The following is a 27,546-nucleotide window of genomic DNA, read 5'->3' as shown; positions in this document are numbered from 1 at the left end:
CAGCAGAGGTTGCCCAGAAAGGTTGTGGAGTCTTCATCTTGGGAGATATTCAAAAGCTGACTGAACACAACTCTGAGCAATCTCCTGTAGCTGACCTTGCTTTAAGCAGGGGGGTTTGGACTAGATGGTCCAGAGGTCACTTCCTACCTCAGTGATTCTGTGATCTTTGGCTTTAAGATCATATTAGTTCTGATGAGTTCTCCAATAAAATCCTGGAAACTATCTTAAACACACATTCACTGTTCCAGTCTTGTCTTGAAAATTGCAGAGGTAATTCTATGAGGTGATTTCACCTTGGTAAACTTCAGCTTAATCCTTCAATGAAAGTTTATCTCATAGCTCTATCGGAAGAAAGGTTATCAAACACATTGTTTTAACAACTCCAATACAGAACCTACACAAAACCAAATATGAACAGGGTAAAAAAATCAGACAGCAATCAACAGTTCTACTGGATTCAAGGAAATAAAGACATCTTCTAACCCAGTCTGAAATCTCATTATGTTAGGAAATCTCAGAAGATATTCGAAGATCATTAAGAGTGAGATAGCTTGCTGAAAGCTACACATCATATTCTCTCAGACATGAAAGTTTTTATTCTTGTTTATGTGATTCCAGAAGGCAAGTGCAATTTATACCTATGACTATTTTCACATTGCCCAGAGACACTATTTTTATGAGCACAATATTGTAGATGTTCTTTACATACTAGTGAGAGAGCAAATTTTCATTAGTTCAATCTTATTTCCCTCCAGGTTGCCCTCAGTCTACATCTGTATCTATACCTAGTGAGAGTTAACATTCCAGCTTTTGCAACAATCTCTGGAATTATATAATGATGACCCCACACTCTCACAATAACCTGGTTAGTCCTTTTCTGTGTTATCATGCTCCTCTGAACTGATATTTGTATCTAGAGGAAATGAAACCTGAACATTAACTTTCCTGAAGGCAAGCACATTTTTATGAATTTTTTTAACCAGACACAGGCATTTTATAATTTACGCATTCCAAGAATGTAATCACTATCCCCCTCTGAAAGTCCTATCTGCTGCTCCAAAGAGAAAATCAACAAAAGTTGCAAGGACAGAAATGCAACTGCTGCACCTTCTTTCCCCAGCCTTCTTGATATCAAGGAAAAGACACAAGGAGGTCCTTCAAGTTCTTTAAAGTTAACAGAATTTAGGTTCTTGGATCAATCGGATGCTTATAAAAAGTCATGTCTGAGAGAGCTGAGCACAGGACTGGAGACAACAGCATGCTCCGTTCAAGACCCTCAGCCTAGATGTTCAAAAATCCAGGCATATAGTTTCCTATGGGGCATACCACCTATCGGTTGATACGTAGCTTCCCTGTTTCCATGTCCTGATTTGTAACATGCCTATGGCACTACTGAATTCTTCAGAGAGGCCCTTTGAAATATCAGTCAATGGAATTAAGTTCTTGAGTTATAAAATACCTCAAAAAATGTATGATGTGATTTGACAGGATTGAGCACCTCCTCTAGGCCAGTTACCACACTCCTATCAAGACATCCAGATATGGAGGTGGTCCAGGTCTCCACACCTAAGCACAAACCAACCAGTGCTCCTGCCTGTGGGCTCTCAGGACCAGGCACTTTCTTTCTGGCCTTCTGAGAGCTGGAAACGCCAGTCAAACTGCCAGGTCCCAATACTAGCTCCTTCTACTCCAAACATAGTTTATTCACTCCCCAAATACCTGCTCCATGGGAGACTGGCTTCTTACAGCTTGACTCTTTAGAAGGCCAAAAATACACAAAAACCTAAACAGGCCTTGCACTGGCCTTTGGTTTTTGTTTGTTTGTTTGTTTGTTTATCTTGCCTATAAGGATACATACTTCCAGGGAAAAATATATACACATCTTAGAAGCAGAAGGCCCAGTAATTAGGGTATATAAAACAGACTTCCTTACTTTCTCTGGTTTTGAATAGCATTAAGAGAATAGACATGGAAGGAAAAGCTATGCTGGCACTAGCTTCATCGTTTCTACAAAGTGATGTAACTCCTTATACACGTTTGGACAAATCATCTGCCAAACAGGCAGCTTTAGGTAAGACAGGCATGGGAGTAGCATCACTGTGGCTACCAGCTGCTGATAAGCATTCCCAAACACTACCCCATCCATCAACCAGCTGCAGTGCAGACACTCTCCTCTCCCCCACTACCTAATCTAGGTATGCATCACTTGCCTCGCTGCATGACTTGATGTGCCAGCACCCAACAGGAGGAAGTAAATTTGATTTCACAGCCCCACATTAGGCTGCCTGCAACAAGCCACTGTTTTGAATACCCACTGCTTCTGCTGATTAACTAGAATCATGTCTTGTTGCTGGTAATGGCAAAACCCACCCTGACTACAACATGGTCACCCTAAGGGAGGATCACACATATTTGAAAAAGAAACAGATGTGCTTTGTTGAGGAAAGGCAAAGAAAAACTGGAAATACTATTCTGTAATGCTTTGTACCCTTTTTATTGCTTGCAAAATGCCTGAAGACTTCCAGAGTCTTTGCAACTATTGGAGAAGGAGACAGGAAATAAAGATGTGTTACTCAGAAAGAGCAATGTTTTCTTTCCCTCTATAAATAAACCTTCTGTATCTCTTGACACCTGCAAGCATAATTTGCTTGGTTCTGCACATTGCGGTATTTCATGCTTTCTGTTAAACTTTGATCTGCATGAAAACACACTGTAAAAACAATCAATATTATTATTTTATATTCTATTATTTTAATTTGAAAAATTGACCAAGTGTAAGAATAGATTCTAAATATCATATAAGCAAAGATGTAACCAAAATGCATGTTACAAGAAGTTATTATGCATACATGGCTAGGACACAGAACAAAACATATTCTGCTGCTTAGAGAGATAAATTGGGATTCAGTTTAGTTAACTTTAGCCATTTAGAAATTAGAAATCTTGCCTAGGACAGCAGTCTAACCACTGAAAACAGAGAGGCACTTCCAGGGGCAATTCACCCACTCCTTCCTGAGATGGATGCCTAAGGCCTGTAGAATAGATCATCTTTTGGAGAATATTCTCTTTCTCTCTACTTTTTCTATTGACTAGGAGCCCAGACAACTGGTTTAGATTGACCTTTTAGATTAGCTAGCGTTAGGTGAAGTGAATCTCCCTTCCGCCAGGTCTCACCTTTCCCAGATTTTTCACATTGTTCCATGTGGTAGTCACCATTAATGTAAGTACAAATAGGAAGGTCAATTGGAATCATCTTCTTGGTGGGATTCCTCCCAGAGATTGACTTGGATTTCCATCAAAGTCAGTGGAAAGAGGCCACTGAGTTTGAAGTCACACTGACTGTACTATTCATCAGCTCCCTCAAGAGCAGCAGCCATAGGTGCTGAATCTTACCACTGCGCATCTATCCAGCTTCATTTACTGTCCTCTGGCTTCTCTGAGTACCAAAATGGCTGTCAGATTTTTTCACTCCAGATTATGAATTGCGCACTTTGCCTCAGTTCTGGTCAGACAAAGTATTCTAAAATCCAAAGCCATATTCATTCTTCTTGGCATTGTGAATTGTGATGATTTTTGTTCCCAGCAGCTGCTGCTTTGATCACTCCAGGAAAACATATGGTGCAGGTAAATAAGGACAAGCAAGTTCCCTTTATTTAAGAAAATCTGCATATCTATGTCTCAGAAAAGGGGAGGGGAGGGGACTGAGTTGCTTTAACCAGAGCAAAACTAATTACTGTTCTCTGAAGCTGCAGCAAAAAATAGCACATGGTAAGCTGAAGTGGATCTGCTTGGCCTTGCCTGGGGTGCAGCTGGACCCTGAAAACTGCTCAGTCTTTAAGTGCTACATGAGAAGGTCCTGGAAAGAATAAGCCTCTTTTATTTTACTTTAGAGACATGTCTTTTGTCACAGCTAATGCTTGTTAGTCCTGAAAGACCCTCCAAGCTCGAGAGCGATTCAGATCTTCCAGCCTCCAGGTTAGTATGCTAGGAGCACATTCTCTGTTCAGTTCCCCAGATTTCACTGAGAACTTAACACATCCAACAGCCTGGCTTTAAAGAAAGTGCTCCAAGGTACTTGCCCCTGGCTCTTTCAATCTGGTATTGACCAAAATTTGCTCTTACTGCAGTTTTGTGCTTTTTTCTTAAAGAAAAAGTGTCAATTTGCTGTGACTCTGACTTCTGCTTTTCATTGTCAGCCAGCCTGAACTTCTGACATTCTCAAGGAAGCTCAACATTTCCTATCACAGAACTGGTCAATAGAAGAAACAGCGCACTCAGACATTTAGTATCTTAATTATTTTTGTGGGTTTTGATAGACTTTGTAGCAAAGGACAGCCTGAAGGAAAACAGTGAAGATGATTTACAGACATATTTGAAAAAAATATTTCAGAAATGCTTTACTTTTTCAGAATGCTGTACATGAACCAGGAGAGAGACTGGTCCTGTAGAGCAAAACAGTAGAATATCTGGTGAGTTATTTCTTTAATCTAGAAAAAGATTCATGTTCAATAGTTTCTTAATGCAGCATTTCCAATTAAAGTCATAAAGCTAAAGACATCCAGGTCTGCAGAGGTAAATTTCCTTCTAAAACAAAGGACAAAGCTGGAAATGATGGGGTTGATGTTACATATATCTGCCTTTTCCCCATTAGGCCAGATAGTGGAAGAAAGCACAGAATTTAGGTGCATATTAAGGTACTGCAGATCTCTTTGTCTGACTCCAGTGACATATTATGAACAAATCATGTGCTCTATTTGTAATTTGATTATAGGAAAACAGAGACTTAGAGAAAGTGTTTTGCTAGAAGAGTTAGCTGATGCTCTGCAACTAAACACTTGGCAGGTTGGTATTATTGTAGGTTAAAAATCTCTTTTACCATGCCTTTTTTCATTAAAAAATAGAATGTGTAGACAAACTCCATTTTTATAACCTATTTAATAAATGCTAACATGCATTTCTATCACAAAAAGTAGTTTTGACAAAATGACCCAATGGCATTTGTCACTAATTTTGAAAATGTTACATGCTCTGTCCATTGTAAAAAAGATGGTAGTAATGATTATGCATTTTTTTCGGTGTGAGTGCTTATGTGTGTGCTATGAATTGGTTCAAAATCATGATGCATATTTAGGGTTTCATGTGAAATGTAATTTTCCTGAATAATTTTACAAATTTTTCACTGGGCAATGTTTTGTTTTTACTGAGGGAAATTTTTGCCCACAGATATGGGTTTACAGCTCACAAACATTGGAGATGTTCTTGTACATACATAAGGGTCAAAATACAGATGTTTGAAGTTTTGCTGGAAAGCCTCTGGAAGATTGTGATGCGAAAAGAGCACTGTGACATGTTCGTGTTGCATCTTCCTTTTGCGTTTCTTAAAGAACAGTGAGAGCTTGATATTTTCTTGTCTCAGCCATAAAGCTTCACTTAAATTATAGTTTGAGATGTTAGTATTAATATGTTAATTGCTTGAACATCAGTTTTTTAAATATGCTATGACAGCTACTGAATAGCACAAACTATCACTGTACACAAGTGCCCTTTTTCTCGGATTCCTATATTCTTCTAATCTCACCAATATCTTTGAACATAAAAGATTTATTTTTAGAGAGAACATGTTCTCTCTAATACAGGTTCTACTTGTTTAGGAAGGCGTTGACATAAATGGAACCTGAATTCCTTTCAGTTCCAAAGCAGCTTTATCAGAGAGATTTTAGAAATCATATTTTTGACTCCCTAGGTTAAAGATATATTTATTACAAAATAAAGATCTGTGCACTTATTGGCAAAGCTTTTAGCAAGCTCAGGAAATATGCATATAAGGTTAATTGAGCTTTATTTTAAGTCTGTGTTGAATATCTTCTAACCCTATGAGTGCTTTGTGTATCCTACACAATCTAAAATAACGTGTGGGTATTTGACCAAAAGTATTGTTGCAGTGAATTGCCTCGTCTTGCCCTCCTTGTCATCTTCTTCTGTGTAAATATACTGTTTCTCTCCCTTCTTTCACCTGTATAAATCATCCACTCTTCCTCAGGAGAGCTCAAGATGTAGCTTGCCTTTCAGATACAGGTCAGTAGTGGAGACTGATGCAACAACAGCTAACAATAGTGGATTCTCATTCAGCTATATTTGACACTTTAAATTCAGCAAAAGAACTTCAGTCACATTCATGTGGTCAAATACATTTTCTCACATTACAACTGTTCCTGAAAGCAGCAAGCTGTTTCACACAGAGAAGGCTCTTGGACAAAGAAAAGAAATACTTTTGAAACACCACCATCTCCATATAACCCCGACTTTGGAGGGAGGAAAGAAAAACCTTTTTCCTTGTATTTGGTGGGAGGGATGTAAAAGAATTGTCTCTTCCTGCTGCACATGCATGGATATTATACTGGGAAAGAGGATAACCTACTCTCCACATACAGTGGTCTAAGTAACATACCTGGAACAAAATAACCACAAGGATACAAACACAATATGATTTACTACCAGCTCTGAGGAAAGAGATAGTATACTGCTGTGAATATGTCATTCCTGCTCAGCTCAGCAGTGGTCAAAAAAGCCCCCAAACAGAAGGACCACAGTTCATTATGGGCTCACATCTGGAGTACTGGCTGCAGCCCTGGCCACCATTTCTTAAAAATATATAGTTGAACTGAACAAGGGACAAAGAAAGGCAACAAAGATAATGAGAAGTGTAGAATGGCTATTTAGGGGGAGAGTCTGAGAGAAGAGACTGTGTAGACCAGGATTCTTCAGCTTGGAAAAGAAGCAAGTGAAGGAAGATCTAAATTCAAGGTATATACAATTGGAAACATAAGTTATTTCTTTCAACAAAACAACCAAGAACACACAATCTATTGATTAAACAACAGTTGCACTCAACACGTACCTAAACTGGGAAAATCATTCCCAGTGTCAAAATTTTTAATAGGTTCAGAAGTAGACAAATAATGGAGGGTTAGGCTGATGTGTTATTAAAGACAATGGTCTTAATAAAACCTCAAGAAAACCCTAAGCCACAGACTGCTGGAAACTGGGAGAACACCACAGGAAGGAATGTTGTAGATTTGCTCGGCTCCAGAGCATTTGCTACAGGGAATTACAGGAGACAGGATTCTCAGCTGGATATAGCTTTGATCTAAAGGAGCAGGGCAAATATTGCACTCTTATGATAACCCGTAACTGACAAAGTGCTTCTGCTGTGACTTGTTTAAATTCAAAACAGTATGTAAAACGGCCACCTGCTTCCCTTTTCACCATAATGGTTCTGGTGACAATTGGAAGATTCAAAATGAGCCAGATTACGTTTTTATGCCTTTCCCCGGAGGCCCTTCCTTCTCAGTCCAATAGTATTCTGCAGCCTGTTATGATGTTCCCATCTGTCTTAGTCATCATGCAGCCAAGCTATTTTTATTTAGCTCCTTAACCTTTCCTCATGAATCAATTTCTCTAGCTCTGTAGTCAAGACTGTCTGGCAGGGAGGGAAAGTAAATCTTGGGTTTGGAAATAAGCTTCACACAGTAACTATTGCAACAAGAGATGCAGAAATTCTCTAGGCCCTTAGGCTACGGGTCCCTTTGTATGGATGAATGTGTATGCTTCCAGGGGAAACAATGAAACAAAAAGGGTTGACCATGTCTGGAAAAAAACTGGGCGCTGGGTGGGAAAGAACGCAGAAAAGCCTAACGACAACGACAAAGGGCAGAATAAAGATGTGTTTCATTGTTTCTTAGGAGAATATGGAAAAGCATTACAGTCTGTCCATCCATCTGTCCCTCCTTCCTTCGTTCCTTCCTCCCTCACCTCTGTTTGTGCTATAGCTAGTCAATGGATTTGAGATCTCTCAAGATCACTTTGAATCCCCAGAGAGATGCCCTAGTAGGCAAATGTGATGAAGCAGAGACAGTACAAACCTTGGTTATTATTTGATATATTCCAAAATGTTTCTTTCAAGACCATCTTTTACAGTTTTCTTGAGTACTCCCCTGAAGTTGTGTCTGAATACTGATTTCTAACACCATTTGGTACATGCTACTCAAGCCTGAGTGAAGAAATGATACAGAGCTGGGAAGAATGGAAAGTAACCTTTGCCCTGGCTTTGGAAATTTTCTTTTTTGTAGTCAGTGCAATGGATTTTTTTGTTGCTGACTGAAACTAGACTTTCACATCTGCTGAAACAGAGAATTTCTATGGAGCATAGTCCACATCAACTGCATTTTGTGATGAAAAGGAACTTTTACATACTACATTACCACCATTTCAAGTGCACTTACAGACATCTTTGATAGCACTTATTTTCATGCTCTTTAGATTACTGTTTAATGGTAATGAATTAGGAACAGTATCGATAGCTTTGTTAAAGATATGGAGGTGCTGACTCTTATACCATATACTTTTTTTGAAAGTATATATATATAAAAATATAAAATATGAAACATTTTATAATTTTATATATATATAAAAATAAATATATATATATACACATATATATAATATACCTGGTAGTATGTTCTGCCAGCTAATTTGGTATTTTTAACTAATTGATTAAATATGACTTACATTATCCAAGAAATTTTTAAAGTTGCAGAATACAACATATTCTGATTTGAGCCTATTACCTAAACATTTTAATTGAGAAGAACATGCTGTTACTGACCTTTGTCTTGAACTTCTTAGTACTTCTCTGCTTCAGGGTTGCTTTTATAAAACTTCAGCCAAAAAAACAGCCTATTCAGTTCTAAAAACAAAGCTTAGAAAAAAGACATAAAATTGCTCTGAAGCAATTCCTTGTGTTTGGAGCAAGACCTCCTCACCATCACCTCTCCACAAACTGTTTGCCTAGGTTATATTTATGATTGACTTGGAAGCCTTGCTCCAAAACAATAATAGAAACCTTCAAAAATGACATTACCAAGCACCCTCAGCCCAAATACCTAGTGCCAAAGTGGGAAATTAATATAACAAGACTCAAGATGCAAACTTATGGAAAGGAAAATGATTTTTTTAAAAAACAAAGTTGTTTTCAGTCACTCCCACTCATTCTCTCACAGGTTCTACTTGCTCATAGTCTCAAACTGACACACTTGTAGGCGGGATGATGCATGTGTCCAGACTGTCTGTCCAGGATTACTTACACACAGCACAGAGGGCAAGGGACACTAGCTATCGAATCCTCATTGTGTCTCTTGGGTTCCTCTTTGTTGGTAGTGACAGATGGCTTCTGTACAGGCCTTTTCTGACTCCCTTTAGGAGCCAGAAATATTTATTACTAGGAGCCAAAATAGTTATTATGGTGGGATCTTTTGACTCAGAGCCTTGCTTACTTCATCGTCCATAAATCTTAGGCAAGATTGCCAAGCATTGTCTGTGTTTGCTTGTTCTGGGTATCTTCGTGGCTACAGTCTGTCTTCCTGTTGGGATAGCAGGAAGAGGAAAGCACATACACTGCAACCTGCAGACGGTATGTAAAACTTATTCACTGAATCTTTGAGGTCCTAAAAATCGTTACACAGACATCTCAGCAGAACGAGGACTCAACAGAACAAGCCCATGTTTGGTCTTCTCAGCTATCATAGATTGATAATCATACTACTAGGATTGGGAGACTCTAAAGAAAAACTTTCAAGGCAAGTTGCAAAGTTCATTACCTCCCAAACCAAAATAGTGGAAGCTTCTTAGTTAACCCACAAGGATTCCCATGGCACAATCTCACAATGCACTGAACAAAAAAACAACAAATCTTTCCTTCAAAAGGAACATTACTATCATTACTTCTTCACTGCTGCTACTGGGAAAGACAAAGCTGGCCTCACCAAACAAAACTCAGTCAACAGCCATGGACATGGAGGAAGAGAAAAACAGGAATCGAAGGGAATTCATGCTTCGTTTTTACTGTCTCTGAGAAGCTCTCACTGACACAGACTATGAACTGATGACATTAAAAAAAATCAGAAAGTTTGTCCCAACAGGAATATACTTTCATTTATGGACTCTCTTGTCTCCCTCAAGATAGAAATAACCCACAAATTTTAAGGAGTTTGATCTCTTCCCATACAGATTTCTCATCTTTTTTGAATAGGAAAATTTTCCTGAGTTCTGAAATGGATCAAATCTTTTATTGCACAAGCAACTTAAGGAGAAAGCAGTCTTTCAAGACCTAGACATAAAATCCCTGTCAGTGATGGAACTGGTTAGACTTGGGGCTGAGAAAACTGGCTGCTCTCTGCAACATGCTGCATTGAAGAGAAAGTTGGTATCAGGACATAAATGAACTCTGCTGCTTGTCGCGGCCCGAAGGGAGTCGTTCAGGACGACCTCCCTCCCCTTGGGGCCAAACGACCAAGATCATGATGCCCTTGGACTGAATTAAGGTGAAACGACACCAGCCAACCAGTTTTAAGATTTATTAAGGCAAAATGGAATCAACTAACTAGACACATCCTGCGTCACACGTTTAGGAAAAAGAGAGGAAAAGGGGAAGACAGAAAGAGAGAGAGAGAGAAAGATAGATATCACCACCCGTGGATCCAGCAGCATCCCGTTGGTCCTCCTCTCTTGGGAGTCTTCGGCGGTGGGGGGGGGGGGGGCGGCGGCGGGAAGCTCCCGTCTGGTTCCGCTGACTCCGCTCGAGGTCCTCAGTCGTCACAAGCAAGCCCCCCCTCTATTCACGCCGTCTGCAGTTGTTATAGGTTCTTGCCCCGCATCCGGGAGGTGCTTCCTCACTTCCCATGCAGATTAACTGTCATGCGCAGTCCGCCCTCTCGGAACCTTCCAGAAACGGGCTGGGGCATCAGGGGGTCTCCTGCTCATGCGCAGATGGCAAATGAGTACATGCGGTTCGTGCCCTAGAGATGACCTTCTGCCCTTTTCGTGCCCTTTTTACCTCGTGCAGGTGCACGAGGTTGTTTACCTCGCGGACGGCTCCCGGGGGCGTCGGCGCGGCACTGCCCGACACGCCTTGGCAGCAGCGGCTTTGCAGTAGCAGCAGGAGCAGCAGCAGCAGCAGCAATGTCGAGACAAAACCGCATGTAGAGAACCGGTCCTTTACACTGCTAGACAGTACTGACTCCCCCTCTTCTAATAGCATGATTGCTGCCATAAACTTGGCACCTTTACCTGAATATTACTGGCATAATTAGTTCTTCTTTAATGCAGAAAATGAATTTGTAAATGAGTAGCTATTAGTAGGAAGCGTACTATGGACAGGGTTGATTTAGTTTAATGCAGCCTTCCTCATCTGTATTTTCTATCAATTTCATGTGACATAAACTGCCTAATAGCAGAAAATCTCTTTATTTTAATATTAGGAGATTTTCCATGAATATTAGGGTAATCTGATGAGAACACAACATGGTTATACAGAGGCTAGAAGTGAAATAGCGTAACATTTTCATGATGATAAAAATAAATAGTAATAAACTTTGTTGGCATTTTGTGCATAACATGAGAGGAAAAAATGTGTATTATAGTTCAATAAGTAAGGAGGGGGGAATTATAATAAATATGGCTTTACAAAATAACATTTTAGTAATTGAACTTGTGATAGATTTCAGTTTTAAAATTCTCTTAATATTCTGCCACACTTGCATTATTTAAACTTCACCTTTGCCACTGAGCAAACAATATTGTACTAATGGACACATAAATCTTTTTTCAGAGTTATTTCAAGACACAGGAATTGGAAAAATCATTAAATATTTGATGACAGTTGCAATATCAAGCTGATTTAGAAGCAGATCTATTCCCAGGATAATACAGAGAGAATGATAAGAAGGAGATCAATAAAACTCTGCTTACATGTATCATATAAAGGAAATAAAAATGAAGATACGGTAGATGCAATGGATTCATAACTGAAACTAAAGATGAAATATAATTTGTTTGTTTCCCTCAGATTTTTGTTTCCACTGAAAGAAGAAAAACAAAACAAAATCTTCACAAATTCATTAAAAGTATATAAGGTAAAAGTCTTAGTCTAAGTAAGTCTTACCCCACTAAAGTCAAAGAGACTTTTATCACTGACTTCAGCTGGTCTAGAATATTGTCAGTAATGCTTAGCCCTTGCTATAACTGGCCCCTTATCTCTGTGGATATAAAAAATATGTGGACATGATATAATTCATGCACTAATCTCTATACACAATTTCATTCACTTCAACCACGTACAGAATAGAAAATACTGTATGCTGGTTTCGCCTGCTTTGCAGTGTCACTGTCATAGAGACAACGGAAGTTGTACTATAGGTAGGATGCAGGCTTATTGATCATTGTTTCTTCTCATTCTACTGATGTAGCTGGCCGAGATAAAAAGTATTTTAGCTTGAGATGCATGTGCTTAGAACCTGTTAACACTAAGCCTTATATACTGGTTATTCCAGTTGGACAGATAGTAAAACTTGAGGCAGGAAAGCAGAGTGCCACAGAGCAAATTAGAGCTAGGAAACACATAAAAGTTCCTTTATACTTCTATGGCAAACCTAAACTACTCATCTCTTTCATAGCTCAAGGCCACAAGATATCATTTTCAGAGTGGTACTCTTTTTTTTTTTTTTTTCCCATAAGGAAACATGCTTGTAGCATGTCTTGAAATACCTCACAAGAATTGGCCCATGAAAAGCTTTGACTGCCTATGTTCTTACTCTCTCCTTCCATCTTTCTTTATCTAGCTGACCCTTTTTACCATAGTATCTGTGCATCTTCCTATCAACAACAATAACCACAAAATAAATTCATTTCCCATGTTTTATAAAATAGCAAAATTATTTTCTCTGTTAAATATACAAGTGATTGAATTTTTTTCCAAGCTCAGAGCAATTTCATCTGGCTGCTTTGGTTCTCAGATAATTCATAATTGACTTGGAAAAAAATCAAACTCAGCTTGGATCTAATCCATGTTACAAGAACCAAAATCACAGCTGACACTCTTGTTAGCACAGTCAGCAGAAAAACCCAGAGCCTGCTCCTATAAACATTACTCAAATAAAATTCCTGTTATTAGGAATTTATTGTTAAGAATTCTGGTAGGATGAGGACACTAGATGCTAAGACATGCCTCCTTGAATGAGACCCTATTTGTTCCCCAGATTGTACCAGTTTAACCAAAACAGTGTTTTTTAACAAATTTTGTTCAGTGCTTATAGAGGGGTGGGTTTTTTTAGTTGAAGTATGGCTTATTTTGTTTAGAAATATATATAAATTAAATAAATGAAATAATTGAAATAATCTGCTTTCCAGCTGAACAAGAATATCCTGAGTATTTCTTATGTGATTCATTCAGTTGCAAAAAAAAAAAAAAGAAAAAAAAAAAAAAAGAAAAAAAAAAAGTAAGTTAAGGCAGGACCACTTCCTCAGTAAAATAGCTAATTCTGCCAGAAAAGGGATGATGCTTGGCCTTGTGTCTACTCAGGTCACTGACAAGCTCTCATTAGTTTTACTGGAGCATACCTTAACCTGTCATACAAACTGGCAAGCCAGAGTTTGCAGTTTGCCCAGCTGATGAACTAATTACTTTGCTTTCTCCCTCTGGTGCCTGGGTCTCTTGCAGCCCCAGCTGAATAGTAAGGCTGTGCAGTTACACAAGCACAGCTACATCATTTGTCACAGAAGTGTATGTGGAACACCAGTTAGTGTTAATGCAAGGAATTTAAGTTCCTTATCTGCCTTCCATCCCTAACCTTAAATCCATGCTGGATTTTTGATCATTCATGTTTACCTCTTTCAAAAATAGAATGAGAAGACATTTTCAGTAATATTTCTTCCTTTCTCCCCTCTTCTTTGCTTTTAGCACTGTATCCCTTAACTGCTGTCTTCGTTGAAGGTTTCCGGACTTCATCATGACAGTAAATAGATTATTTTAACTTAGAACTCCAAATAGTCTTTTCATAGCTGTCAGTATCCAATGTCTTAATCTGAATCTTGAAAGGGCCCCAGAATGTAAAACCTGATTAATATTTACTAAGCAGTGGAAGATTGTATGGAAGAAAGCATTTCTTTCTGGCATGTATAAAGTCTGTTTGTTTGTTCTGTTTTCCATTTTCTCGGTCCTTTATCTGCATTTGAATGTATATTTGTCATGATTCCCTTTTCTTTAGGCATGGCACATACAGATCCCCTTCTCCTTTGCAGATGCCACTGAGTAGGCATCCTCTAGAAGGCCATGGGCATTTTGGTGATGTGGGAAAGTTCCCCACGGGTCTGAAAGTTAAGTGTGAGCTGACGTGAGGATCCCTGGCCCGAGGTGCATTCCTGTACTGCTTCTGCTGGTCCCACAGTCGTTTGTCTGAGGTTTGCATTTAGTAGACCAGTTAACCATTTGTTCAAATTAAGATCTTATTTAGTAGAAGAAGAAGCTGTTTGTTCTCCTTGTTAGGATGGTCCAGACCGTTTGAAATTGTTGTTAGTTCCATTCTGGTTGGCACCTCCTATCTCACAGTGACAGATTTGTTTCCCTGGCAGTAGACCCTAAACATCCAAGAGATACAGGCTAAGTGGATTGCATCCCGCCATGTAAATCTGTCCATCACAGATCAACATGCCCCTGCCATTCAGCTGAGACCTATCCCATCTGCACAACTTCTTTCTCTGCTTTAGCCCTGGCAGCTGGAAACTGTGTCTCCCCACCCCCACCCTCCGGATCTAATCCTACTAGAAAAAAATCTTTTAGCATGTTAGCTACATGGGTTTGGGGACACTGTGATAGAAGAACAGATATTAAGCTAGGAATTTAGTAAGTTAAAGAAGGGAATCTACAAACACTTTATGAAGAAATAAAGCCCTCTCTGTGAGTTTCAAAGCTGAATTTGGTATGAACAAGAGAAAGCAAACATTGTTACTGGAGAGAATAATGCCTTTGTCCATTGGAATAAGATGTGTGATATGTTTTTAATGCTGGAAAAAGAACCTATATTAACAAAGGAGTTTAACAACTATTTTCTCTTTCAAAGATTTCATCACCTTGCCTTGCTTAAGCTGGAAGGGCACAACCCTTCAGATAGTAACCATAGTTGAAAAATCCTTCCTTGTTTTTCAGTGAGATTGATCATTGGGTTGTCATAAATCTGTACAGTGTGGCTCTACATTCTTTATGAACCTTGGATAAATGTTTCTGTGGCACAATTATGATTTAGTTTTTTATTTGCAACTGAAAAAATAAAAATGAAAAACTGCTTGCAGCTGAATTTTGTCCTGTGAAGGTCTAATCCAAGAGTGACTCCCTGTGAATGTCTGGAAATTAACTACTTGCCTATTTTTAAGATGCAAGATTAAAGAAAAAAACTACCATTTTTAATAATTTAAACTATTTTGTCAGATATTTTAGTCTAAAATAATTTTAAAAGTGTCACAGACCATTTTTGGTTATGGATTTTAGCGTCGTAATGTAGCAAAAGAGTTCTGTTCAAACGTACGATTAATTTTAAAAAACACTATTTCCCATATTGCATCTAAAAAACTCATAGCCAAACTCAGGGGCTTGAATCTTCAGTCTGCATGCAAAAGAGATGGCCACTAGACTTACCCTGTCTCCTTGGGCTGTTGTAACAGATATCTGAATGATATCTGTTTTTTAATTTGTAAGTTTGAACACCCTTACCTGAACAATCCCTAGGTATAACAAGAGCAGAGAATCAATCTTTCAGAGAAGCATGGTCACACCCTAGAAACAATACTTCAGTCTATAAAGGACTGAGAAGTCAACAAAAACACTTTTTTAATATGTATTTTTTAATGTGTATCCACAGTAACAGTTTACATATTTTGTTGAAGACTTAGATTTTAACAGCACACTGAAGTAAAGAAAATAGTGGCAGATGAATTCCAGGGAGGGAGATAAGGTACAAAGAAAGAAGCCATTCAGACAGAAGGGAATAGAGTACTTAGGAAAAACTCTGGGCAAACTGCTTAAAACAGATTCATTTTACCTATTTCATAAGACACTGGCCAAACTAGTTGTCTATACTCCCTGTATTTGGACAGACATACCTGGGGGCAATTCTCGCTTAACTTAGACACCTAGACCGGAATGAAATGAATGTGCTCCAAAGGTATCTTCTCTCTCCACTCCCATCAGGGAACTTTGGTAACTGGTTTAGGCTGGCCATCTAGCTCTTACACAGCAAAGTCAGATGGGGTGTGTGCCATGCAAAATGAAAAGGGGGGCAGTGAAAATAAGTGCTTAACAGAGGACTTCAACAGCTGAGAAATATGAGGGAAGTGAACTGCACAGGGCCTTTTGGATAACAGGAAAGAATGTGGAAGATGGAGAAGAATCTAATTAGGTAATCAAATAGGACCACAAAAAAGAGATTATAAGTACAGGACAAAATGTTTTTTTGCAGCAACCAGATAAGTTTGACTGGAGTTTGGTATAGTATGGAAGGCAATGCAGAAAGTGGATAGAGGAAAGGTATGTAATAATCAGTGCATAAGTTGCTCAGTGTGTGAATATTAGAGTATCCTGTAAGGATGCAAAAGAATCACCAATCTTTGAGATACTGTGAAAATACAAAGGGTATTCAGTCACAATATCATCAAAAAATGAGAAAGACACTGAAGGTGAAAACGTTGAATTTTTACTGTGGTGGAGATAAAAGATATGATATGCAAAGAATGGTGAGAAAAGATACTGGTATTTTTTCTGTCTGTGTTGGATACAGACCTCACAATGAGAAATAATCTATTTTATGTTAGTATAGATTTTCTTCTGGTTGCTCATTGTTGCAGAATTGCTGAGTGAGATATTGCAAACATTTAAGCATGAAATCTTTAATGGTACTCTATCTAGGGGAATCTATTTTACTGAAGGAATAAATAAAATACGGGTGTATGAGATGACAGAATAAAGAAATCTGCTCACTGATTATGCACTATGTCTCCTAGTCCTGACAATCTCACTGTACATTTAATACCAGCAAACTCTAATATAACAATAAATATCACATAATCTAGACTAAGAAAGAACAGTACACTCAGTTCAACCAAATCTCAGTTTTGAGCTGATCAGTATCGAGTGATTGGGTACTATATTGTGATGTCTTCCAAGACTAGCTCTTTTAGGTGTTTTAGAAAATTTTTTAGAACTAAAATACTACAAAAGCCTGTTGTGATCACCAGTACCCTGCGTTATTTGAAATCAGTCATAAGGTGACCAAAGGTACTATTAAAGCAAATTACTAGTTTATGACTCTTTTTATTTAACTAAAACAAGTTTATATTTTTCTTGCCCATCCCCTCATCTCAAAATCCAAGCTATACCCACTGTGTTCATCCAGGAATTAATCTTGGAACACTATTTTTCTTTGTGATGTTTTGACTGTATTTTAAGCATAAATATTATGAATCCTTTCCTGTCAACTTTTGATTTACCAAGCATTTGGCCAAGCCAATGAACAGATTAAGCTCACTACATAATACCAGATGGCTTTATGGTTTTGTGTCCTCTCCTGGGCAAGTCCTGCTGTCATCTCTGAGTATCTGCACAGGGCCACAAGGGATGTGTGCACTTTTCATTCATTCAGCTGGGTCACTCATCATTAATATTTGGAGGAGGAGAGGAGGTGTCAGACAAGAGAATTGGTTCTGGCTTCTGTTAACACATTGACGTGTCAATCATTCATCCTAGAGGCTGCCAGGCCCAATTTAGAACAAAAGTAACTGCTGGGCTGAGCACATCATAAAAGCAGATGAGATTTCTTTGTATTAACCAGTCCTTCACAGAGTGGAAACATAATTAGAATCTTCCTCACAACCAATAACACATGAAACTAAGTGATTAATGAGACCTACTTTGAGATAAAATCGCTGACCTCAATCACATTATGAATGATTCTGCTGCAACTGTAGAGTGTTCTCAAAATGAAATTGTATTTAAAGCACATCTCTTAGGAAAGCAGCACAATCCTGCACAGTGATAGCTTGAATATGTTACATTCCCTGCAATTTCTTACATGACAGCTTTGATCATTCATAAAAGGTACTGTTGTTTTCCAAATTAATATAGTCACCTTTAAAAGAAAAAAAACAACAGAAACAAATTGATCCCCAAGTTGTCTGATCTCAGTGCAATTTCCCGCTAGCCACATGTGCAATAGCCTCTTAGTGCACCCTACTGGACTCCCTAAAGAATGTTCCTGCTTTCTTGGAGCAGCTTTAATGGAAAAAATGTGAGAAAAGTGGTAAACTTTACATGGGCTGATCTGCTCAGACTAGAAAACAGAAACTGCTGCTACAATAAGCCCTTCAATCTTCTCTTGCAGCATTTTAATCATTTTTGGCATGTTGAATTTCCAGCTGTTCATTAAAACAAACATAAGCAACAGCAATAAGCTCATCTGCTATCACAGTTTATGTCCGTTTACCATCAAGGGGCCAAAGTTTCATTTTGTTCTGGTAGGCAGCTTCTCTTTCATCAGCTAGGCTCACATAGGACAGCTTTCTAGTGTCTACCATTTCTAATGGCAGACTCAAACTCCTCAGGCATCAGGATCTGAAGATTAAAGCTAGCTTCTTCTCTGACATACATTGAACCAACATCCAGCCTGCAAATATTTTGAGGAAAGTTAAATATCTATTCTATTGATCAGCTCCATTTCTATGTCCAATATCTCCTCCCACCCAGTAATTATCGAAGAAACAATTTCTCAGGACAAGTCATGTATAAGCCAGTAAATCTCTATCAGAATCAATGAAGCGATACCTTTCTATACCAGCTAGCTGAAGAACTGGTTTTTTTAATATAAGGTTGTCAAATATTTGTTTTCTTCCATTATGTTTGCAATTGGCTGTTGTTTACTATATGTGACATGAGCAATCCACCCTGAACTTCTGTCTTGATGGGAAGCTTGGAAACCTTTCACCTCCAGCATTTCTCATAACAGATGGTTATTGTTTCATATGCTTAATTTATTTCATTAAGAAGAGAAAAAATGTTTTTCAGTGTCCTTAATTCATTTACCTCCTTTAGCCCTACTGTCTATATCTGACTGTATCATGAAAGATGTATTCTTACTGTGGCCTGGTTTTTGTAATGAAGTTTTATGGCCAGTTAAATGTGACCCAAAGTATGAACCCTCAACCTCTGCTTCAGACCCTACAAAACAAACATGCAACATGATCAGCCAGGGGTAATAGCTAAACTGCAAGAGTAAGAAAGAATGACAGTGGTTCACAGTAAAACAGTTCTTTTTCAGCTCTCATAGGTATATATTACTAATGCTATTTAGTGATAGATTAATTTAAATGGATGCAAGTCATGCGTAGGTAAGAAGAAAGCTAAATCTCTCTAGTCACATAGCCATCATGGGTACAAGGAATGAAATATTTGCATTTGTTTTTTTATTTATACTGCTATTTTATTTATACTATTATTTTGGTTTTCAAGTACTTAAAGACTAATTGTACAGCTGACTGTGATAATTGTTCTGCATCTCAAAAATCTGATGCTATCTCCACAAAAAAAGAAGACAGCACTTTAATGAACTTTTAGAAGTACATCTGCATTGCTAGTATAAAGCCTTTTCCCTTTTATACTCTGAGGGACTAAATAGGCAACACATTAGAGCACTTACCTCCTCTAATGAACGTTATTATTATTATACATTATTCCAATTAATAATAATTAATAACATGTTCTTGTCTATTATATGTGGGGTTGTAAATTTACTGAAATGATACAGCCAGCAAACTCTGGCCTAAATATCTGGCAACACCAGCAGAGCATAGGTCGTACCTCAAAAAAGAGGTGCAGAGGAACTTTTGTGCTCTCTCACAAATGGCCAGGCATCACTGTGCGTCAGACCAGCTTCTGCTCTGAAGCTGACTCCTCTAAATTATGTGAGCTGTCAAGGGGCTGATGTTCACCCTTTTTAAAGGTATTTCCTCAGCAAAACACCGATTCTTCAACATTTCAGACAAAAATCTTGTGCAACAAAACTATGTACAGCTTAAGACATTCTTAAGCCCAATTTGCCAGCCACCTATCACAACATGAAGAAACGGAGGCTAAGAACTGTAAAACTTTGGGTAAGAGCCATGTCTGATAATATAATTGATTTGCATGATAAGCAACTCCAAGTTCAGTTATGTCAATATGTCAAAACTATACTGCAAGTGCATGAATATATAGACAGCATATCAGAGAGGAAGAACAGCTTGGTGGTAACCTGTCAGAAAAGACAGGTTCAATTGTTTGCTCAATAGAGATTCCCTATGTTCCCATTTTTCCTCTTCAGTTCCTCCTCTCTAACATGGGGACAACAGTACTATTTTTTACTTCATAGGGGTGTGTGATACCCCTAGAAACAATAGTATTTGTATAAATATCCTTGATAGATTCAATTTTTTAGGTATCAACTGAAATAGTATTTCTATGAGGAATGGTGCACACTATGGAATACTTTAGCATAAAGATGCTCCAATTTTCAACATGTTTATAGTACTTTGGTTAGTAGGAGAATTTTATTCTCTTGCCCTTACTTCCACAGGCATAATTCTTATAAACAATGCATCTGGTCCTTCTGTAATTCATCCCCATACATTGCATTTTCATGAATCATTTTATGAACTCAGAGTCAAATAGTTTGAGAAGGCCGTCTGCTTTCATTTGCGTCATTCTCCATGGGCTCTCTGCTCTGAGGTATATTATGTTTAGCAGCTACTTAAATAATAATCCCAAAACCAAATTATCTCTGTCACTTAGAAGGAGGATAAGAACTCTTTTTATTATGAAACATTCAATCTGTTGCAATACGGGAGTGGCAGATATACACAAGGTGGGGTGATGAGCATGCATTATTGTTCACTCAGGGCTTTGGGTTTTATTCTCGTATTTAAGAAACGGCATGTGCAAAATAAGTGTATCAGAGTAGTGAAATAATCGAGATTTCTGAGTCAAATTTTAAAGAATGGAGTATTACCTAAGAAAACATAAATCAAAGCTTCAATACAGGTATATGATGTTTAGAGAGAGGTTTAAGAAACTGCCCAGTAAGAAGCTACCAAACATAATTTGTGTTGAAAAAGCCAGGAAATAAAGTAAATACAATGAAGAAAATTTATGCAATGCATTGCAGAGGAGAGCAGACTAACTAAAAATCCTACATTACAGTAATGTTGAAAATAAATACAAAGTGCTCACTGTTGTTAAAATCAATTAAAAGTCATCTATAGGGCTGACAAAAACACAGATTCTTCCATTGCGAGTTTAAGAGAAAATTGTGTCTCTGAGAAGGGCTGTGCCTCTTAATTATTGATATGATACTTATTCACTGCAATCTACATCTTTATGACATCTAGGGTGGATTAATATTTCTCACTGTACTGCCAAATGCACATGCTGAGACTAAAAAGACCTTCAGCTGATTTAAATCACAGCCATCTATTTTATTGGTGTTAGCCACAGAGAACATAACCCCCCAGCATGTCGCTCTGTACTATGACACCAAAGGGAACAAAGAAACCAAGTGGCATTCTGTGGTATAGGGCTGAACTATCTGGAGACCTTTCTCAGCAGCTGGTGCAAGAGCTCCTTGTTGGAAGAGGTGTTCATCACACTGGCAGAACTAGAGGCTATATTCACACAGGGATTTAGAAATGAAAATTCCTCTTCAGGTCCTTAAGTCCAACTCTTAAGCACCGCTAGCATTCGCAGCATCTGTGACTAACACTAGGTCCAAATCCCCACAAGATTCTCCTGTAACACTGTGGATGGACTCCTCGAGGTGTCTGTTGTAAAACAAGCCTCACCTCAGTGGGTACCTCTAAAAGAGGCATATTATGGACATATTCACCGTATTAAGATTGGCCTTAGTCCTAAAAAGCTTGCTAGTTTCCTCATCTTCTAGGCTCTACTCACCCACACATACACACACACCTTCATATTTTGGTCATCCCTATCAGCGGCTTTCACACTACATCCTGTCGTTCCCTTGCCTTTTTCAGTTGCTACTCAGAAAAGGTGGAAATGCAGAGTCCACCAAGGTGTGTGACTGTCATAGCCAGAGACGCTCAACGAAGCGCCATAAAGCTTCCCAGGGTGGCAGAAATGGCTCACAGGGAAAGAAGATTCAGATGCATTTCTCTAAAGATACCGCTGAAAAACAAAGGCATTTAAATACAACCAGCAAGAAAAAATATATGGTGACAGAACCCTGATTTGGAAGTGAAGGTTGTCAATAATAGGAGTGTAACTGCAGGAGCTTAAGTATTGCCACATCCATGCAACCTTATCAGATTTCCCCAAGTGAAACCGTCTGTTTCAAACAAACGCCTGCAATACGAGTGCTGTGCCTTACCATTCTGCATGATGAAGGGGGTTGCCTTACTGTCCCAAATAACACATTTTTCCCAACCCCACTCTTTGGTTTTCAGTGCTGGCTGTAGGGAAGGGGGGTTGCAGCACTAGCGACATGCTCAGCACCTTTTGGCGGTGACCCGGTGGACAACAACACGGTCCCGCCTGTGACTGCCCCCCAGCTATGGCACTGTCCTTCCCGGCTGACTGCAAGTTTGGTGTTTCGCATGAAGAACCCACCAGAAAAGCGTTATCAAAAAAGCATTGTTAAGAGTCAGAAGGTACCAACCCATCCTCACACCCGGCTCCAGAGACATGTCCAGGGCAGTGTCCCGATCCAATATCGGGAGGGTTTCGTTATGATCCCAAGGACGACATTAAGACCCTAAAACCGGTCAAATGTCGTACAACCTTTTACCTTTATTTTCCACGAATTGGGGAGAAAAGGCGTGTGTGTGTGGGGGGGGGGAAGGCGAAGGGGAGGCGAAGGGAAAAAGGGAACAAGGGTAAGGGGAAAAGATAGAGAAAAGTTGGAAAAGGAGAGAGGAAGCCACCACCACTCCGAGGCCGATGATGTTCCGCTGACTCCGCTCGAATCACAGCTCAAGCTGGGGGGGCCTCCGACGAGGGACGAGGAGCGAGGGCCGAGAGAGGGAGCAAGGGTGGGGGGCAAACAAAGAAATCCCTCGGCAATTATAGCTTTTTTAAATTAAGTTTTCCCACCCCTCACGTGGTAGTTCAGACCAATAGTAATATTTGGGTCTGGGGTCTCCTGCTCCTTATTGGGTCTCATCACTGTCCCTAGGTAGGCCGTTTACTGTTGCCGTTTCTGCTGACAGGTGTGTCTCCATTCTTGGGTCCAGCCATTAGCGCTCAAGGTCCTGACAAAGAAGGTGATAACTCCAGCAATTAGCACTGTTTCAGCAGTGCACAGGAATGCAAATTGCTGGTAACGCCCTTATCATTCCCGCCTGCAGCAGCTCTGGGGTCCTTTCTCACTGTACTAGGGAGTGCGGCCTAAGGCTTCAGCAAATTTAGCCACTCATGCCAAGCAGGTTTTATAGAAGTTGTGCTAAAAACGGACAATAATTTACAGTCCAGATCCCAAAGTCTCTGCCCGATTGTGGTCTCGTTCAGTGCAGGCTCGGTGTGTCCTGGGTGGTCGCGGGGAGACCATCTCGGGGGTCGCAGCAGCCCAGTCCTGTTTCTGCCAGGGACAGATGGCTTGTTCGGGGTTGTGGCCTGCCTGCACCCCATGCACCAAGAAATGTTTAAGGCAAAAAATTCATTCATCAGTCCGCCACAGGCAGGGACCCAAGGAAACCCCCTACGCAAGCTCCTTTGGCCCCACCACCCTGCTGGCAGCCGCCGTGTGCCTCGCTATCCACTTTGGCCGTGGCTGGGGGCCAGAACCCAGAGCAAGCCGCGGCACGCGGGCACTGCTGGGGCCCACACCATCCCATTGTGACACAGCGCCGAGGTGGCTGTGAGGTGGCCGTGAGGCAGTGGCAGTGCCCACGGGTGGGCCCTGCAGGCGCCCCGCGGCCTGCGCCACGGCTGGCAGGACATCGGCGCTCGATGCTCCGCACCCGGCCCCTGCGCGGCCCGGCGGCGGCTGGCGGGGAAGGGCACAGCGGCCCCCACCCGCCCGCCGCCCACACACTGCCCCACGGTGGCACCCGCCGGGGCCCACGGCCAGCAGCCGTCTCCTCGGTGGGGCCTGGCAGGGGCCGGCACGGCGCAGCCCCCAGGCCAGCAGTGGCCATCGGGCCCCGGCGGTGCTGCAGCCCCCCGGGGGCGTCCCACTGCTCGTCCTCTTTCTCCCTGGATCAGCTGCAAAGCGCCAGCAGGCAGGCCGGGAAGAGGGGGGCCGAGGCTCGGGCTTGGCCGGAGGCCTGCAAGAGCAGCACCAGCCTGCGGGACCGGGCACGGGCCGTTGCCAAGGGGAGCGGTGGAGAGGACAAAGAGGCGCAGGTGGAAAAGCTTTACCCCGATGGCCACTATCAGCGGAGGTCAAAAAGTGGAGCATCCCCCCAGAGGCTCTGCAGTCTCAGTGATGAGAAGTACGATTTCGTCTCTGAAAAAGAGAAGACGATGAGTGCCCTGAAGCTGTGTAGATGCCAGGAGGAGCAGGGCACAAAGGCGCGACGGCTCCTGGCCTCCAAGGTTTCGGATGAGGTAAGAAGGCAGGAGAAGAAACTCAGATCCAGACTGGAGGAGAGGCGACAGCTGATGGTAGAAAACCTGAAGAGATGGCAGAGGGACCAGGATCAAAGGAAGGCCAAATGCAGGCTGGTTGAGGAACAACTTTTGGAGGCCAGGCAGAAAGAAATGATGTTGCGAGAGAATAAATGGAAGAGACTGGTGCAGGAGGAAGAAACCAAGCGCAAGGCAAAACTTGAAAGATCAAAGTTGCAAGCTGAGTACAGGAAACATCGTCAAGAAAAGCAGCTAAGAGAGAAACAGATCCTGGAGCAGGATACTAGAGACTTGAACTATAGTCTTCTCAGAGACAAAATGTCACGGGCTTGTGAGAAAAGGCTTTCGAAAGAAATTGAAGGGAAGAAGAAGAGAAAAGAGTTGAACCAGCATGAAATGACAAGACACAGACGCCTGAAAGGTCAAGTTGATCACCAGGTCAAAGCTGGTGAGCTTTGCAAGAGACATGCTATAGAACAAAAGCTTCAGAGATCTAAAGAAATCCTTGATCAGCTGATGGAGGAAAGGAATAGGGAATCAAAACAAAAAGCTCTAAAGGAAGAAAAACGAAGTTTTATGGCAAAATTTAGAGCAAAAGAGACAGAGGAAGAGAAGAGAAGACGTAAAAGTATGTTGCTGCAAATAGCTGAGATGAAAATTCAGCAAGCCCAAGAAATGGTGGCCAAAACTATGCAACAGAAAGTACAACGCAGCAAGGAAATTAACTGCTTAAAAGAAAGAAACCACCGCTTTCAAAGGCAAAAAATTGAAGACAACGAAAAATGTCGACTACAGGAAATAGAAGAGGCTATCAGAAGACAAAATCAGAAGAGTGATCAAATACTAAGAGATAAGGAATCCACTGCAGGAAAAGCTAGAAAAATATCCCGAACATCTTATGGCCCGGGACAAAAAGTGAGAGAACTGATGAATAGTCATGCGTATGACTAGATGGCTTTAGATGCTTGTTATAGTGCAGGTATTCTTAAGACATTAAAGAAAGTTTGCAACTGTTTTTGTGCCAAAAAGATGATTTGTAGTTTATTCATTCTGTGATTTGGCAAGAGCTCTGAACCGTATTGCACTGAAATGGTTTCACCTTAACCTTGCAGCATCTCATAAATGTACTGATCACTTTTGTCAGCACCCTGAGTGCACCAGTAGGTCTTAATGGCCCTGGCTTGGCACACCTGGGGCTCCCATCCACCTCCCCTGCCCATGGGCCCAGGGGTTCCCTCTCAGCTCAGCCCTGTTTCCTAGGCTGGTTACACCTCAAGCTGCAAATGTCAGAATTGTTTTGGTTATTTTCTCCAACTGAAACATACTTGAAGTTTACTTGGGATCTTTTAGTTGAATTTACACATATCTGTGACAGTCTAACATGACTCATTTGTCCACTCCTTGGAGTCTTACAAATTGGTACTGAAAATATGTGGTGAAATTGTAGCATCAGATGTTTATTCAAATGAATTAAAATAGATTGTGCTTTTACCTGTTTAAATTCATATGCACTGGTTTGGCTCAGTATAAGGTTCTTAGCTAGAACAAAACATTTTTTCAAGAAAATAAACTGAATACTGAGATAGCAAGGATTGACAGTGATGCAGCTGGACATGATTGGCTGCTTTTCAGGTTTTGATCATTCTCTTACCTGTGTTATCTAGAATTTTTAGATCATCTTTGTAGACACTTTTCACTGATTTTTTCTCAAAAAACGTACTTTCGAGGTTTACTGTGAAACTGCTGTATTGTACAATGTCCAGGACTTTACTAACGACAAACTGTATGGCATCCTCTACTTCAAGAGCTATTCTTTCATATGTGAAACTGTAGAAAGAAATTATTTTAATTTAATGCCATTTCTTTCTGATGAAACAATGGTTTCTTTGAGTTATGAGTTTCTGGGTGCCTACAATTAGTTTCTGACACTTACAGTATTTTTCCTGTTAATTAAGTTAAGCAGATTGTAATTCATATCTCTCCCTTTTCCTGTCTCTCAAAATAGGTGCTACATAGTCTCTTTTCCAGTCTTTTGAAATATCATTTATCCTCAGTGTGTTCTGCCACTAATGGCTCTGCAGTTACTCCAGCCAATTTCACTACAGGCTGAAGACAACCTAACTTTTCTAAAATTATCTGAATGGTCTCCAACCTGTTCTTTTTAGCTCTCCCTGACACACACTGTTTCCTCCTCCTTGGACTTTTCAAGCAGTGCACCAATTTGGGTACACCTTTACTTAAGTCAGCAAAGAGCCTAGTTTTGAAAGATTTGAAGTTGTCAATCCCCGTAAATGCTTACCTTAATAAAATGATCACTTGTCAGACTTTTGCTCCCAAGTTTGTGTTTAAACAGCTGAATATAAATGGAGAAAAACATGATAAGATGCTGTAAATAACGTCTAAATTACTAAAAAAAGTTGGAAATGTCTGTTTCTGATTGTCTTCTTCTTGTGTTATTCAATTAATAGATTAATGCAAGAATAATATTTTGAAAGAGTCTGATGATGAAGAGGGAATAGACCAAATTTGAGGACAAGCCTCGACTTGAATGTTATCAGACTTTGGGGGGCTTCAACCCTGTGGAACCGAGGCTGGATTTTCCCAAGCAGGTGGTTCAAAAACAATGTTGTTTTGCTCGGAAGGAAAGAAATATTTTATATGAGCAAGAAAGAGAAATTTAGCAGCTGATAGAGCCTGGCCCTTTCACGGCTGCTGGTGAAAAAGATCATTAAATAAGTTTTGAGAGTGTGAAGTTTCCTAGCTTCAGGCTACAGTCCAACGAATCAAAAGCATTTTTTGCCAGAAAATAAAGTAATAATTTATTTTGCCAAAATAAATAAACTATGATTTGAAAACTTGTTCCTGCTGACCATTTAAATAGGTTGTAGAAGTGAGATATCCTGCCTAGTACTTTGTCACCTTGCAATTGGAAACATGCCTGCTCCTGGTGGAATTAAGGAATCTGATTTGTAAGTCATAATAGCAAGATATTTAAACACTTTGAAACCAATAGTATTTTCTACACTGTTTTAGAATACAATATAAGTCATCTG

The 27,546-nt window shown here is 40.1% G+C and overlaps 1 protein-coding gene across 1 annotated transcript; it reads left to right on the top strand.

Moving 5' to 3' along the window:
* The first annotated feature begins 23,872 nt into the window (after positions 1–23,872).
* CCDC185 (coiled-coil domain containing 185) lies at positions 23,873–25,444 on the top strand. Its single transcript, XM_026105027.2, has one exon. It carries the CDS (start codon positions 23,873–23,875, stop codon positions 25,442–25,444), a length of 1,572 nt encoding a protein of 523 aa, XP_025960812.2.
* Positions 25,445–27,546: the final 2,102 nt, after the last annotated feature.

Source organism: Dromaius novaehollandiae, chromosome 3 (assembly GCF_036370855.1).
Source record: "Dromaius novaehollandiae isolate bDroNov1 chromosome 3, bDroNov1.hap1, whole genome shotgun sequence".
Classification (NCBI taxonomy): Eukaryota; Metazoa; Chordata; class Aves; order Casuariiformes; family Dromaiidae; genus Dromaius; species Dromaius novaehollandiae.
Note: the sequence above shows the minus strand (reverse complement) of the source record. Positions and strands in the feature narration are given on the sequence as shown.

Bases quoted from the DNA above. Each gene is read 5' to 3' on its own strand.
- CCDC185 (XM_026105027.2), top strand. From the start codon at position 23,873: ATGCTCCGCACCCGGCCCCTGCGCGGCCCGGCGGCGGCTGGCGGGGAA.